The following is a 13,673-nucleotide window of genomic DNA, read 5'->3' as shown; positions in this document are numbered from 1 at the left end:
TGCTCTTGCTACATTTCAAAGATGCATGATGAGCATATTCAGTAACATGGTAGAGCGTTTTGTTGAAATATTCATAGATGATTTTTCTATTTTTGGTTATTCATCTGATGAATGTATGACTCATTTGGAAAAAGTGCTGATTAGATGCAAAGAAAAGAATTTGATTTTAAACTGGGAAAAGTGTCATTTTATTGTCACTCAAGGGATTATCCTTGGTCACATTGTCTCTTCTCAAGGTATTGAAGTGGACAAGGCTAAGATTGAATTAATTTCTAATTTTTCCATCCCAAAGAACATCAGAGATATCAGATCTTTTCTACGTCATGCAGGTTTTTATAGGAGGTTCATTAAAGACTTCGGTACAATTTTTAGACTTTTGTGTAATTTATTGTCAAATGAGAATTCTTTTGTGTGGACTGATGATTGTGAGTTAGCTTTTACAAAACTAAAAGATATGTTGATTTCAGCCCCAATTATGCAATCACCTGATTGGAATTTACCATTTGAAATTATGTGTGATGCTAGTGATTATGCTATTGGAGCTGTGTTGGGCCAACGTAAGGACAAAAAGCCTTGTGTGATTTATTATGCAAGTAGAACTTTAAATAGTGCTTAAATAAATTATTCAACAACTGAAAAAGAGCTACTTGCAGTAATTTTTGCACTTGACAAATTTTGTTCTTATTTGATTGGGTCTCAAATTGTCATATTTATTGATCATGCTGCTTTGAAATACTTTTTAGTGAAAAAGGATGCAAAGCCCAGGTTGTTTAGATGGATTCTTTTGTTGCAAGAATTTGATTTGATAATTAAAGATAAAAAATGAGTTGAGAATATTGTTCCTGATCATCTGTCTAGACTTGTTCTTTCAGATTCCATAGAGACATTTCCTATTAGAGACACATTCCAAGATAAGCAACTTTTTGGTATATCTCAATTGTCTTGATATGCTGATATTGCTAACTTTCTTGCTACAGGTGAAATTCCTCACATTTAGACTCAACAAGACAAGAGGAAATTTTTTGTAGAGGTAAAAAAATTCTTTTGGGATGATCCATATTTGTTTAAATATTTCCCGGATCAAATAATTAGGCGATGTGTTCCTGATAGTGAATTTCAAAGTATGATGTCTTTTAGTCACTTTCGGACATGTGGTGGCCATTTTTCTGGGAAGAAAACAGTTTTTAAAATTTTGCAATGTGATTTCTATTGGTCTACCATTTTCAAGGACACCCATAAATTTTGTAAAACTTGTGAACGTTGTCAAAAATTAGGAGAGATTACCCGCCGAAATATGATGCCATCAAATCCAATTTTGATTGTTGAAATATTTGATTATTGGGGCATCGATTTCATTGGACCCTTACCAATTTCTTTTGGAAATCTCTACATCTTGGTAGCTGTTGATTATGTGTCCAAATGGATCGAGGCCGTTCCATGCAAGAAAAATAGTCACAAAGTTGTGCTGAAATTTTTGAAAGAAAATATTTTATCAATGTTTGGAACACCTCGAGCCATTATCAGTGATGAGGGTAAATATTTTTGCAATAAGCCTTTCGAGATCTTAATACAAAAATATGGTATTACTTATAAGGTTGCTACCCCTTATCACCCACAAACAAGTGACCAAGTTGAAGTATCCAATCGGGAGATCAAAACATTTTTGGAAAAGACGGTTAATTGGAGTCGCAAAGATTGATCTTTACGACTAACCAATGCACTTTGGGCATACTGTACTGATTTTAAAATCCTGATTGGTACGTCCCCATATAGACTTATTTTTGGAAAGGCGTGTCACTTGCTTGTGGAATTGGAACACAAAGCTTATTGGGCAATTAAGCAATTTAATTTTGATGTGGATAAAGCTTGCTCCCTTCGTAAGTTTCAGCTTAATGAGTTAGAGAAAATCAAGAATGAAGCTTACGAAAACTCTCGTGTTTCCAAGGAGAGAATGAAGATTTTTCATGATAAAAACATTTTTCAAAATTCTTTTGAGCCTTATCAGAAAGTTTTGTTGTATAACTCAAGGCTCCATTTGTTTCTTGGCAAGCTTCAATCCCGATGGATCAGTCCCTTTGTTGTAAAAACTGTTTATCCTTTTGGGACTATTGAGATAGAAAACCCAGAGAATGGTAATATTTTTAAAGTTAATGGACAAATATTGAAACCATTTTTGGGTGATTTTACTCCAGAGATTGAGTCCACTACTCTGGAGGATCCTGCTTATCAGAATTAATTTCTGATTTCTCATTGTATATATCACATTTTTTTTTGTTTTGTTTTGCTTTCTTTTGTTCTTTTGTATCTTCTAACTTTGACAGAAATCTACTCCTTGTGTGCACTTGAGTATCTCAGGTGACTTATTTCTTCTCTGTTTAAAAATTTGCGTTTCAATATATGTTTTACAGTGTTTATCTTGCTTTAATTCAAGCAAGTATATCATACGTCATCGAGCATTCATTTGCTGAACATTAAGGACAATGTCACAGGTAGTTAGGGGAGGGTTTTCTGTTGAAAATGTGTTAAAAAAATAAATAAATAAAAATAAAATTTGTTGTGATGTGCATTGAAACACAAATGATTAACACACCCATTCTGGCATTTTTGTGAAATCTGAACACCTTGGTAGAGTAGTTGAGTGGAATTATTTTGTGAAAATTTGTCTTCAACTCTAAGCATAGAGCATGACTTATGATGCATCATATTTTGTTAAAGAGTGACTTGAAACTCTGGGATGCAATATTTATAGAGATGAGAATTAGTATGATTTATATAGAAGGAAGGACAAGTTTTGAAAGAACATTTTGCATATGCTTATATTTGTAGTGTTCCTCATTAATGTTCATTGATTTAAAACATAAGAAGTAAACTGCAAGACTACCGAGCCTTATATATAAAAAAAAAATTAAAGAAAAAAAAAAGAAAGAAAAAAAGAGAACAAAGGTGAATATTAAAAAAATGGAAAAAAGAAAGAAAGAAAAAGAAAAAAGAAGAAGAAGACGAAAGCGTGTTAGTTTTCTTAAATAAAGGGCTAGAAACAGTTATCCAAAACTTTGGGAGTTGAGTGTTCAACCTTTAAACAAAGTTGACGTGAAAACTGCTAGTCCCTTAAGTTTTGAGGTAGTTAGAATCAATAATGATAAATCTTTAAGGTTGAAAAATCCTATGAAAAATCATGGTTATTAATGAGGAACACACAGAAGTTTAGCCACACACACATCCAAGTTCTAAGACATTTGCTCTAATTCTATGTGAACAATTGTTGAGACTTTCCTTGTGGATACAACTCCTAGTGTTGAGTAGTCACAAGTCAACTTTTGTGAGAATTCATAATTATGTTTTATTGCTTTTGTTTAGATTTCGAGATTTATGTAATATTCATCTTAATTAATTTTCACTATTTTTCTCAAGGATTAGCAAAACGATAGTTGGGGGGTGTGATTGAGTTGAAATATTGCATACTTTATACGTTTAGAACCAATACATTTTAATTAGTTCACGATATTATTATTGATTTTAGATGGATAAATGGTTAATAAGCATAAATACAAGTTGTGATTTTTAATTGATTAATATCATGTTTATGCTTAATTTTTATAACCTGTGATTTAATTGAAAAATATTTCCTCATATGCACAACTATGTTATTTTAATCTTTGTTTTAATTTATTATTATTTTTTTAGTTTCTAATTTTATGTGTTATTTCCTTTCTTGTTTTTGGAATGTTTTTAAATAAGAGGTACCTCTCGCATTGTTATCAAAATCTACATACTAGAAATAAAATTTTTGTTCAAGGTAGTGTTTTCCCTTTTAGCTTTTTAGCTTATGCCCTCTTTATGCTTAACATGTAGTGAAATAGAAAAGGGCAACAAGATAGTTTCTCGCTTTAGACAAAGTGAAAATGTTGGAAAAAGTGCAGAAAAAGAAAAGGGTTGGACACTCGGATGTGGACAGACACAAACTAAAGGAAAAAAGCAGAGGCTAGATGGGAGCAGAGGATAGACTGAGAGAGTCACACCTTGGGCAGTGTTAAACAAAAAAAAAAAAAAAAAAAAACTTGGGGTTTTGGCAGCAAAAGGGAACTACAAAGTTTCTTTTTTCATGGGTCTTCGTTGGATGAAACGAGGGGAGACCCTGGGGAGGCATGAAGGAACAGGGGTGATTGGGACGAAACGAGAAAGAAGCTCTAGGTCGGTCTGGACTAAATGGGAAAAGAAAAAGAAAACAGAGGCAGCTAGCAGCTGGGACACAGGATGCACTGCAATTGGGAGATCGAACGCTGCATTATTTCTTGGACTTGGACCAAGAGAAAAAGAGAGCAAGCTAGACTGGGAGAGGGGCACCTGATGGACTGAAAGGAAGAGAGTTACTTTTCGTTTGAACCGAAGGGCAGAACGTAAACAGAAGAAAAACGAGAAAGAAAAAAAAGAGGTATTTTTATGTAAAGAAGGAAAAAGGCTTACGGAAGACTGGAAGTCATTTTTTGAGGAAAGAAAAACAGAGAGCTTTTCTAGAGACAACGGGATGAGTTTTGATTTTGGTGCTTCTCCTTTTTTCATTCGGGGGAGAGAGGAGAACTGAGGATGAGGCTTCCAGAGTTTTGGTTGGAAAAGCTAGAACGCTGGGGAAGCTGCCTTTCAAAATTTTCCGGTCTGGGACTTGACGAAAACTTGGAGGGGCTCTTTGCTTGCTGGCTCTGGATGCTTCTTGCAAGGAGGCTCTTACGAAAAAACAGTGTGGGGGTCTCTGTTTTGAAGAAAGAAAACAAGGCAGCAGGTTTTTCTTTTGGGGTTGATAGTTGAGGAGAGTTTTCATTTTTACTCATTGGGGAGAGAGACTCTGGGAAGTAGACGGAGAGAAAAATGAGAGCTTGATGGTTTTGAACTGGTGAGAGAAGCTGGAACGCTGGGGAGGCTCTGGGTCTGACGAAAAGGAAAACAAGAGGGGGACTTTTAGCAACTGAACGGACGCTTTGTTCCAAGGGGGCGATGATTTTATTTTTCATTTTTGAGAAGGAATGCTTGACTTGAAGAGAGTGTTTTGGACCGATCGGGCAGGGAGCTTTTTTTCGTTTGGGGCTCTCATCTTATCTTTACTTTTGTTCTATGTTCTCGATTATTTTTCTAGTATTAATTTGTGTATTTTATTTTAGTTTTCTAATGGAGAATATTTATTTGATTTTCATGACTCTTTTGATGAATATGGTTAGCTAAACTTTCGTACTAAGGTTAGATGTGAAGTTTAATGATTTAAATATTGTTTTCAGATCAACATTAGAATTCATTTTGTAAGCTTGATCGATTGAAAGATTTTATAATTGGATATTTTGATTGTCTATATATTTTGTCTTGATTCATTGTGATTTCAAATACAGTGAATGCTTAAAAAAAATTCCTGTGATATTCAAATGAGTTTGTGAATATTATAATCATCAATCGTTCATGCTTAATCATTAGTGACTATTTTTTTGATCTTAAATGCTAAATCTTCCAATTAAATGGAATCATTATTCTAGTTTAATTGAACTAAATCGATTGGAAACAATATTCTAAATTATTAGACGGATCATCGAAACCTTAGTCATTCTCCATATCGACTTATTTTATCATTTTAATTTTATTCTGTTACTTTAAATTGTCATCTCAGTAATTTTCTATTCCATTCGATTGCACGTTCATTTTATTAATTTATTTGAGTTATTTTCTTTATTACATAATTCAATTCTTGTGGATTCAACCTTGTTAGGTACTACAATACCTGTATACTTGCAGGTAAAACTGCACTAAATTTTTGATTCACTAGTTTGAGTCAAAGTTTAGGTGCAACTGTTATTCTTCAAAGTCAAGAAAAACTTATAGGCAGTTTGCACTATATAATCAACTAATCTCTCATGATGCCAGATAAGCTAGTCCTAGTTGCATCCTCAACACTTCAGTAGCTTCTTTAGGGGGAAAAATGCTTTAGTTCTGCAGCCCACCAGTTAGTGTCCTCGTCAATTGTTGTGCAACGGTTTGGTATCTTTGCATTCTATCCTGGTCATGGATCGTGGAGACAAGTCTTTGGCTGGGCAACCAGAAATCAGACTAGATATTTATGGAATTTCCATTTCCATTTCCTACACGCCACTTGCAACCTTTCAGTAGGAAACCTTTTGACTCCCAAATCCCTCTCCAAGCATATGAATGTGCATGACCCAGTTGAGCTTCTTGAAAGTTAGAATCGGGAAAGTACCTTGACTTGTACACTTTGTGGAAAATGAATGATGTCTCATTCATTATTCTCCAAGCTTGTTTTGCCAATAACGCCATATTAAAACTTTGAAGGTCCTTAAAGTCCATACCCCCATAAGACTTGGCTGCACACATCTTAGACCAACTCACCCATCTAATTTTGTTCTCCTCCTTTCTTTGGCCCCACCCAAACTTAGCCATCATATTTTCCAAGTCCCTGCATAAACTCCAAGGCAATTTGAAACAGCTCATCGAGTATGTTGGGATTGATAAAGCCACTACCTTGATCAACACCTCCTTGCCCCCTTGAGATGGTAACCTTTCCTTCCACCCTTGTAGTTTTTTCCAGACTTTATGCTTGAGATCTATAAAGGCCTTATTTTTTGATTTGCCTACCACTGATGGAACTCTGAGATACTTTTCAAAATGTTGAGCTTGTTACACTCCCCAAGAGGCCATAATGTCCTACTTCAATTGAGAATCAACATTTGTGCAAAAAACCATTGATGTATTTTCCCTATTCACCTTCTGGCTTGAAACTTGTTCATACTCTTTGAGAAGCTGATGGATGTGTGCATTTGTTTGCATAGAAGCCCTACAAAAGAACAAATTGTAATATGCAAACAAAAGGTTGTTGATCCATGGGCTGCTTTTATAGATTTTGAGGCCTTCCACCAGCTTGTTCTCCTCTGCTTGTGCCAGCATGGCAACCAAGCCCTCAGTGTATAGGAGAAAAAGATAAGGGGATAGAAGATCCCCTTGTATTAATCCTCTTGAAGGCATAATAGGCCCATTTGGATCTCCATTTATAAGAACTGAGTAAGAGATAGACTTCACACAGCGCATAACCATTTTTCTCCATTTTTTCTCAAAACCCATTTTTTCCATGATAATGTCAAGGAAGCCCCATTCCACTCGATTATACGCTTTGTTCATGTCTAATTTTAAGGACATGTACCATTTCTTACCTTTTCTCTTCTATCTCAAGTAATGGACTAGTTCATAAGCTACTAGAACATTATCTGATATTAACCTTCCAGGCACGAAGGCTGATTGGGACGTGGAAATTATCTGTGGCAGGATGCTCTTAAGTCTATTAGATAGAACTTTTGCAATCAGCTTATAGACTACATTGCATAGGATGCTCTTAAGTCTATTAGTGAACTTTTGCAATCTGCCACTTCTTTTGGTTTGTTTTTCTTTCAGCACAGCCTCAAAGACATCCCTTCCAACCAAGGACCAGTATTTCTAATAGAACAAAGGGGGCATGACATCTGGTCCAGGGGCTTTGGAGGGATCCATTTGATTAAGGGCTTGAAAGACCTCACTTGCTATATAATTTTGTAACAGTTTCTCATTCCTCTCAAATGATACACGACCCTGCAGCCTATTCAAAAACCCCACATCCCCTTGCTAGTCTGAAGCAGTAAAGATGGCTTGAAAATAGTCCAGAATAATTCTATCACCTCCCTCTCCCACATGCCAGACCTTATTGCTATCCTTAACCCCCTTGATTAAATTCCTCTTCTGCCTTTGGGATGCTTTTCTGTAGAAGAATCTTGTATTTTTGTCTCCCTCCTTTAACCATAGGGACTTTGACCTTTGTCTTCACATGATTTCGTCTCTTTCAAGCCACTTCTGCATCTCGGTGTTTGCTTTTCTATGATCTTCTATCCTTAAACAGATTGGATCAACCTGATACAGAAAATTTAGTCTGTCTCGGGCTCTAGCAATATGTTTCTTTACATGGCCAAAATTGTTTTTGTTCTAATGCTGAAACCCCTCCCCATAGCTTTTGAACTTCTGCATGACCAATGAAAGATCAGTTTCTCCTCCCACCATATCCCAAGTGAGTAATACTACATACAGTCAATTTTGCGTACTTTTTTTGCATTCCACTGATTTGATTGACTGCATTAATTTTTTTAATATACAACTAATCACATCAATATAGTGTACAAAAGAATACATAAAAGTGATTGCATATAGAATTTTTGGCATAAGGGAGTGAGGTGTCTACCCACATTGTTATTGGATTAAATGGCTATAAGTGATTAATATGAATTTGGTCAATGATTTTGAAATGAATACAAGAACGAAAGAAGCTTTTGGTCAAGTTCATGTCTATACATTCATACAACCAGTTTTATTTATTTTTATTTTTTTAAGTTTTTTTTGAAAGAGCTGATAGCCACCCACATAGCAGCCTCATTCCAAATTTATTAAAAAACCCTCACATATGGCATAGGAAAACTGTGGTTACAAATCATTCACCTGAGGGTTTATAAAAAGTGAAGAAATAATACCAAAACAGGTGATCAAAAAGTTACCATCCTAATAAAATTAACAGATCTTACAACGAAAAAGGGGAATAAAAATAATTACAGTTGTAAATAAGGAAGACCCCAAAAATCCGTACGTAATAAGCCTCGAAGAAATCCCAAACCAAGGTCAGAACATGTAAAATACTTACACCGATTATAAGCACATTCTTTAGCAAGATAATCTGCAACCATATTGGCTTCTCTAAAAATATGACGAATGGAGCAATTTAATTCAGAAAACAAAATTTTTATATCATCCCAATAGTCCCACAAATACCATAAGTTGCATTTTCTGGCCTCGATCCATCTCACAATAACTTCAGAATCTGACTCCACCATTATATCTCGCATACCCAATTGTTGTGCCAAATTTAAACCAAGTAAAGCTCTTCCTTCAGCCATATTGTTGGAGACCTGCCCATAGTGAGTTGCAAATCCCGCAATCACTCGGCCACAATAATCTCTAATAACCCCTTCTCCACCCACAAAGCCAGGATTTCCGAGCGAGCTGCCATCTACATTAAGTTTATAATTACCTATACTCGGCTTAATCCAAGCCATAGCTTTCATATTTTTATTAACAACTTGAGCAATCGGACAATTTAAATCCTGTAAAATTTTGATATCTTGCCTCTGTAATCTATCAAACTTACGATGTGGAGAAAAAATATCTATTAACATCAACTTAATCCACTGCACCACACCTTTCCAATAAGATTTTTTTTCCCTTCCATTCTGTCATCGCACCGTGCTTTCCACAATGCCCATGTGATAATGATAGGCAATATTCCATGGCAACATTTTGCTTGGGAAGATGCTGACGCACGAATCCACCAAACATTCATAACAACATGCCATCTTCGGAGTTGAGGCAACTGAACACCCAAAATACCTGCAAAAAAATTCCAAACCATAACATCCAAGTCATCACTACAAAGAATGTGGTCAATAGATTCTTGTTGTGGTAATACACAACAATGACACTTTGATACTAGAGAAATGCCCGGCTTAACAAGGATATCATCCACAGGTAACACCTATTTTTGAGCATGCCAACAAACAAATGACATCTTCTTGGGAACAAATTTATGCCAAAGCCATTTTCTCCACAAACAAACCGGCTAGATGCCAAGCCAATTTAGTAGAAAAATTTCCATCCAGATTAGGCTGCCAAATGCTCATGTCATTGCCACTGGTTATCTGAACCGGCAAAGCAGTTATTTTGTCAATCATCTCTTCCGACACCAACGTACGTAATTTAGAAATATCCCAACCTAAATTAGTTAAGATTCTAGCCGCCAATAAGTCTTCATCTCTGCTAACATCTTCCAAATTCGTAATGATTCCGTCCCCGAGCCAGTTGTCAAACCAGAAATTGCATTCACCATTTCTAAGCAAGATTCTTGAATTATTTATCACTATCAGCATCACTGACATAATGCCTCTCCAAAATCTTGAGCATGTGGAATTAGAAAGAACCACTGCTTCTCACCCACATATTTAGCCTTAAAGAATTTTTCCCAACGCGATTTACCATCTAGTAATTTCCAAGAAAATTTCATGATTAATGACATTTGGACATAAGTGAGGTTCCGAATGCCCAAGCCTCCTTCCTCAACTAGCAAGCATATATTTTTCCAAGACACCCATTTTCTTTTCTTTTTATCATCAATCGAACTCCAGAGAAAATTAGAAAAAATACCTTTGAGAGCTTTGAAGACACCCTTAGGTAAATTCATCACAGATAAAACATGATTTGGCATGCTAGATAAAAAATGTTTGAGAAACGTAATTTTACCCTCAAAGGATAGAGTGTTGCTCTTCCAACCAGCCAATTTTTTTTTTTTTTTTAATCTTCAACAACAAAGGGTCAAATAAGTTGATTGTAATCTATCCCACATGCAATGGAACACCAAGATAATTACACAGCCATTTACCTTCCATAAACCCCATTATCCTCAATACCTCTAATTTGCTAGCAAGTAGAAATTTAGAGGAGAAAAAGATAGAGGACTTAGCAACTAACCAACTGCCTGACATAGATTGATATGCATGTAAAGTCTTCACAATCTGCACTAGATATCTTTTACCTCCATTTGCAAAAATCAAAACATCATCAGCATAAAACAAATGAGAAATCAAAGTACCTCCGTTAGCATTAAAAGGCTTGACTTTCTCCTTTTGAAAATCATCATTGATCATCTGAGAATGAAGCTCTTATGATAAAATGAAAAGATATGGTGAAAGAGGATCTCCTTGTCTAATGCCACGAGAAGGTTTGAAAAAACCCTTAATCGAGCCATTAAGCATAATGGAACACATAGGAGAAGAAATACAATTAAAGATTAGGCCCCTCCAATGATCTGAAAAACTCAATCGCTTCATCACTTCCATATAAAAAGTCTAGTTCACCTTGTCATACGCCTTTGCCATATCAATTTTAATCGTGGTGTTGCCGCCTCTAACTTTCTTGTTCATACTATGAATCATTTCTTGGGCAATAGAAATATTATAAAAAATGTTTCGGCCCTCAATAAAAGCCGATTGCTTTTCAGAAATTAATTTGTTCATTAAAGGCTCTAAACGATTCACCAAAACCTTAGAAAGGATTTTATAGACAACAGAACATAAACTGATAGGCCGGAATTGTGGGAAGCTCCTTGGTTCACCCACTTTCGGAATCAAGACAATATTGGTGGCACCAAAAAACGTGATTAATGGCTTCCCCTCAAAAATTTCAATAGCCAACTTCAATAAGTCTTCATTGATAATATCTCAGGCATGATGGAAAAAACTTGTAGAAAAACCATCATGCCCCGAACTACTATCTTATGGAATTGACCATAGAGCCTCCTTAATTCCTATCATCTAACAACTAATTATTAGCCTAAAAAATAACAGAAGTTAAAAAGTTCATACCAGGAAATCTGGCCCAGACCGGAACTCGGATAACCGGGTTCCCGGTTATGGGTTTTGGCCCAGATTTGATCCGGGCCGAAATCTGGATTTTTAAATCCATATAAACCCGGGCCGGGTACCCAAATTTAAAACCCGGTTCTGGGTTTTAAACCCGGTACCCGGGTTTTTTGAAAAATCCATCAAACATTCAAAACCCTACTACTCTCACTCTCATTTCTCACGTAGGTCCTCTCTCTCTCTCTCTCTCACACGTCGAAACCCTAGCTTCCTTTGCTGTCCAAATCTTCGTTGCTCATGTCGTCGTCTTCATCATCAATCTCCGTCGCTCCATCTCCTTCTCGGTTTCTTGGGTCAATGGATTTTATGCTTGTGGGTTTGGGTGAGCATGGTGTTGTCGGTTTCTCGGTCTCTTCCCTTTAAAAACGAGGTTCGTGTAGATCATGCTGTTAGTGATTTTGTTTGTTGTTTGATACCTGTTACCTTTGTTGTTTGTTGTTGTCAATTTTTCTGGATATATGAGTGTGTATGCCGTTAGTGATTTCTCTTGCTCGAGATGTTCATTTCTTGTGTATCCTTTATTTTAATGGGTTTTTTAGGGTCAGATCTATGCTAGCATCTATTCAAGTTCAGATCTGCAGCAGTTTTTTTAGGGTTTTTTTTTTTTCCTTTTTTTACTTTGTTGATTTGGGTCTATTTTGTTTTCATTTCTTTGTGCAGAAGAAAAGAGATGAGGTGGCTTTTTCACCAAAAGATCAATAATCTGTTGAATCGTTCCTCCAGGTTTCCTTACACTGCCAAATATTTGTTTTTGTGAATTGGATTAGTACAAATTACTTAAATAAATAGTTGATGTGCAGCTAGAGAAGCATAATGGCAACTTCCCCTTTACACAATATTACAGAAGCATCATGGACAACGCTGCTTCTAGAAATCTGTTCTTGAGTGAAAAGGTGTGATAAGCCTCACCTTTTTTTGTATTCCCCTTTGCCCCTCTTTGTTCTCATTTTTTATCTCCTTATTCATTCATTTCACTGAATGGGAAATGCTACCTTTTGATATGGGTTTTAAAGAAAAAAATAAATAAAAGGCTTCTCATATAGTGGTTGAGTGATTGTATAGGCATTAGGGGCAGAGGCAGGAAATAGAGGTGAACTCTAGGCCAATAACATGCATGATTTTTGGGTGACTAGAATCAGCTGATTGTGTATGCTATCCTTTCTAGCAATGGGTTTTAATCTCTGCCATAATATGGCTCCATTTTGTTCGTGACGTGTTGCTTCCACATCACAAAAACCTACGAGACTGTTTTCTTCTCTAGTGATTAACTACTTTCTCACTTTCTCACTTATTCACAATTTGCATGTTATAAACTCTGGAAAAGTAGGGAAGAAAACATAGAATCTTTGTTAAATCCCATTACTATTCTTTGATGCACCCTGATGTTGCCATGCTTGGCAACAATACTTGCTGCAGTTTCCTAGAGCAGCAAAAGTGAAAAAAGAACATACAAAAGCATCTGGAGATGGCTTGGTCGATGTGTTGAGCAGGCCAACTAATAATCAAAGTATGCGTTGTTCTTGTCTTGATTGCCCACTAATAATTGTAATTTGGGACAATGTAGTAGTTTTGTTTACCTTAATATCATTAGATTCTTCTTTGACCTTCTCAATAATTCCACCATATTTCTTTGACCCAATTAGAGATTTTACTCGATTTCCTAAAAAAAAAATACTGCCATCCTTTCAAAGGGATGTAATTCCAACAAGTGAGATTAGTTCCCTCTCTAATTTAGTGAAATTGCATCATGTGATCAGCTGAGATCATGATAGTATATGAAAAGCAGCTATCATTCTCGAGTATAGAAACATCATATTCCTTTCAAATATTAGATTTTTGTATAGTCATGATGATCATGATCTGTAGGATATTTCAAGATGTAGCATGCTGAATAGTTCTCTTAAGATTGGAGGATGTTTTGTGCCAGGATAGTCCAGGCAATACTATAATGCCCTCTAAAAAATTAGAGATATGCTCATTTGTCAATTATTGATCTAGAACCAATACCTCGATTAATGTGCATCTTTTTCCCCTGCATCATTTGTTATTATTGATGCTCACTTCCCTTGGTACTTTATCAATGAGTAGAATTTAATATTGCCATCTTTACTTGTCAAAAAGTGCTTCTCATTCTCTTCTTAA

General features: G+C 35.7%; 1 protein-coding gene across 1 annotated transcript; it reads right to left on the bottom strand.

The window, feature by feature from the left end:
- Positions 1-6,696: 6,696 nt before the first annotated feature.
- On the bottom strand, positions 6,697-7,167 carry LOC122312660. Its single transcript, XM_043127322.1, has one exon. The coding sequence runs from the start codon at positions 7,165-7,167 to the stop codon at positions 6,697-6,699; it is 471 nt and encodes a 156-aa protein (XP_042983256.1).
- Positions 7,168-13,673: the final 6,506 nt, after the last annotated feature.

The sequence above is a fragment of the Carya illinoinensis genome, chromosome 6 (genome assembly GCF_018687715.1).
Source record: "Carya illinoinensis cultivar Pawnee chromosome 6, C.illinoinensisPawnee_v1, whole genome shotgun sequence".
In the NCBI taxonomy this organism is placed as follows: Eukaryota; Viridiplantae; Streptophyta; class Magnoliopsida; order Fagales; family Juglandaceae; genus Carya; species Carya illinoinensis.
This window is presented reverse-complemented; position numbering and strand designations above follow the sequence as displayed.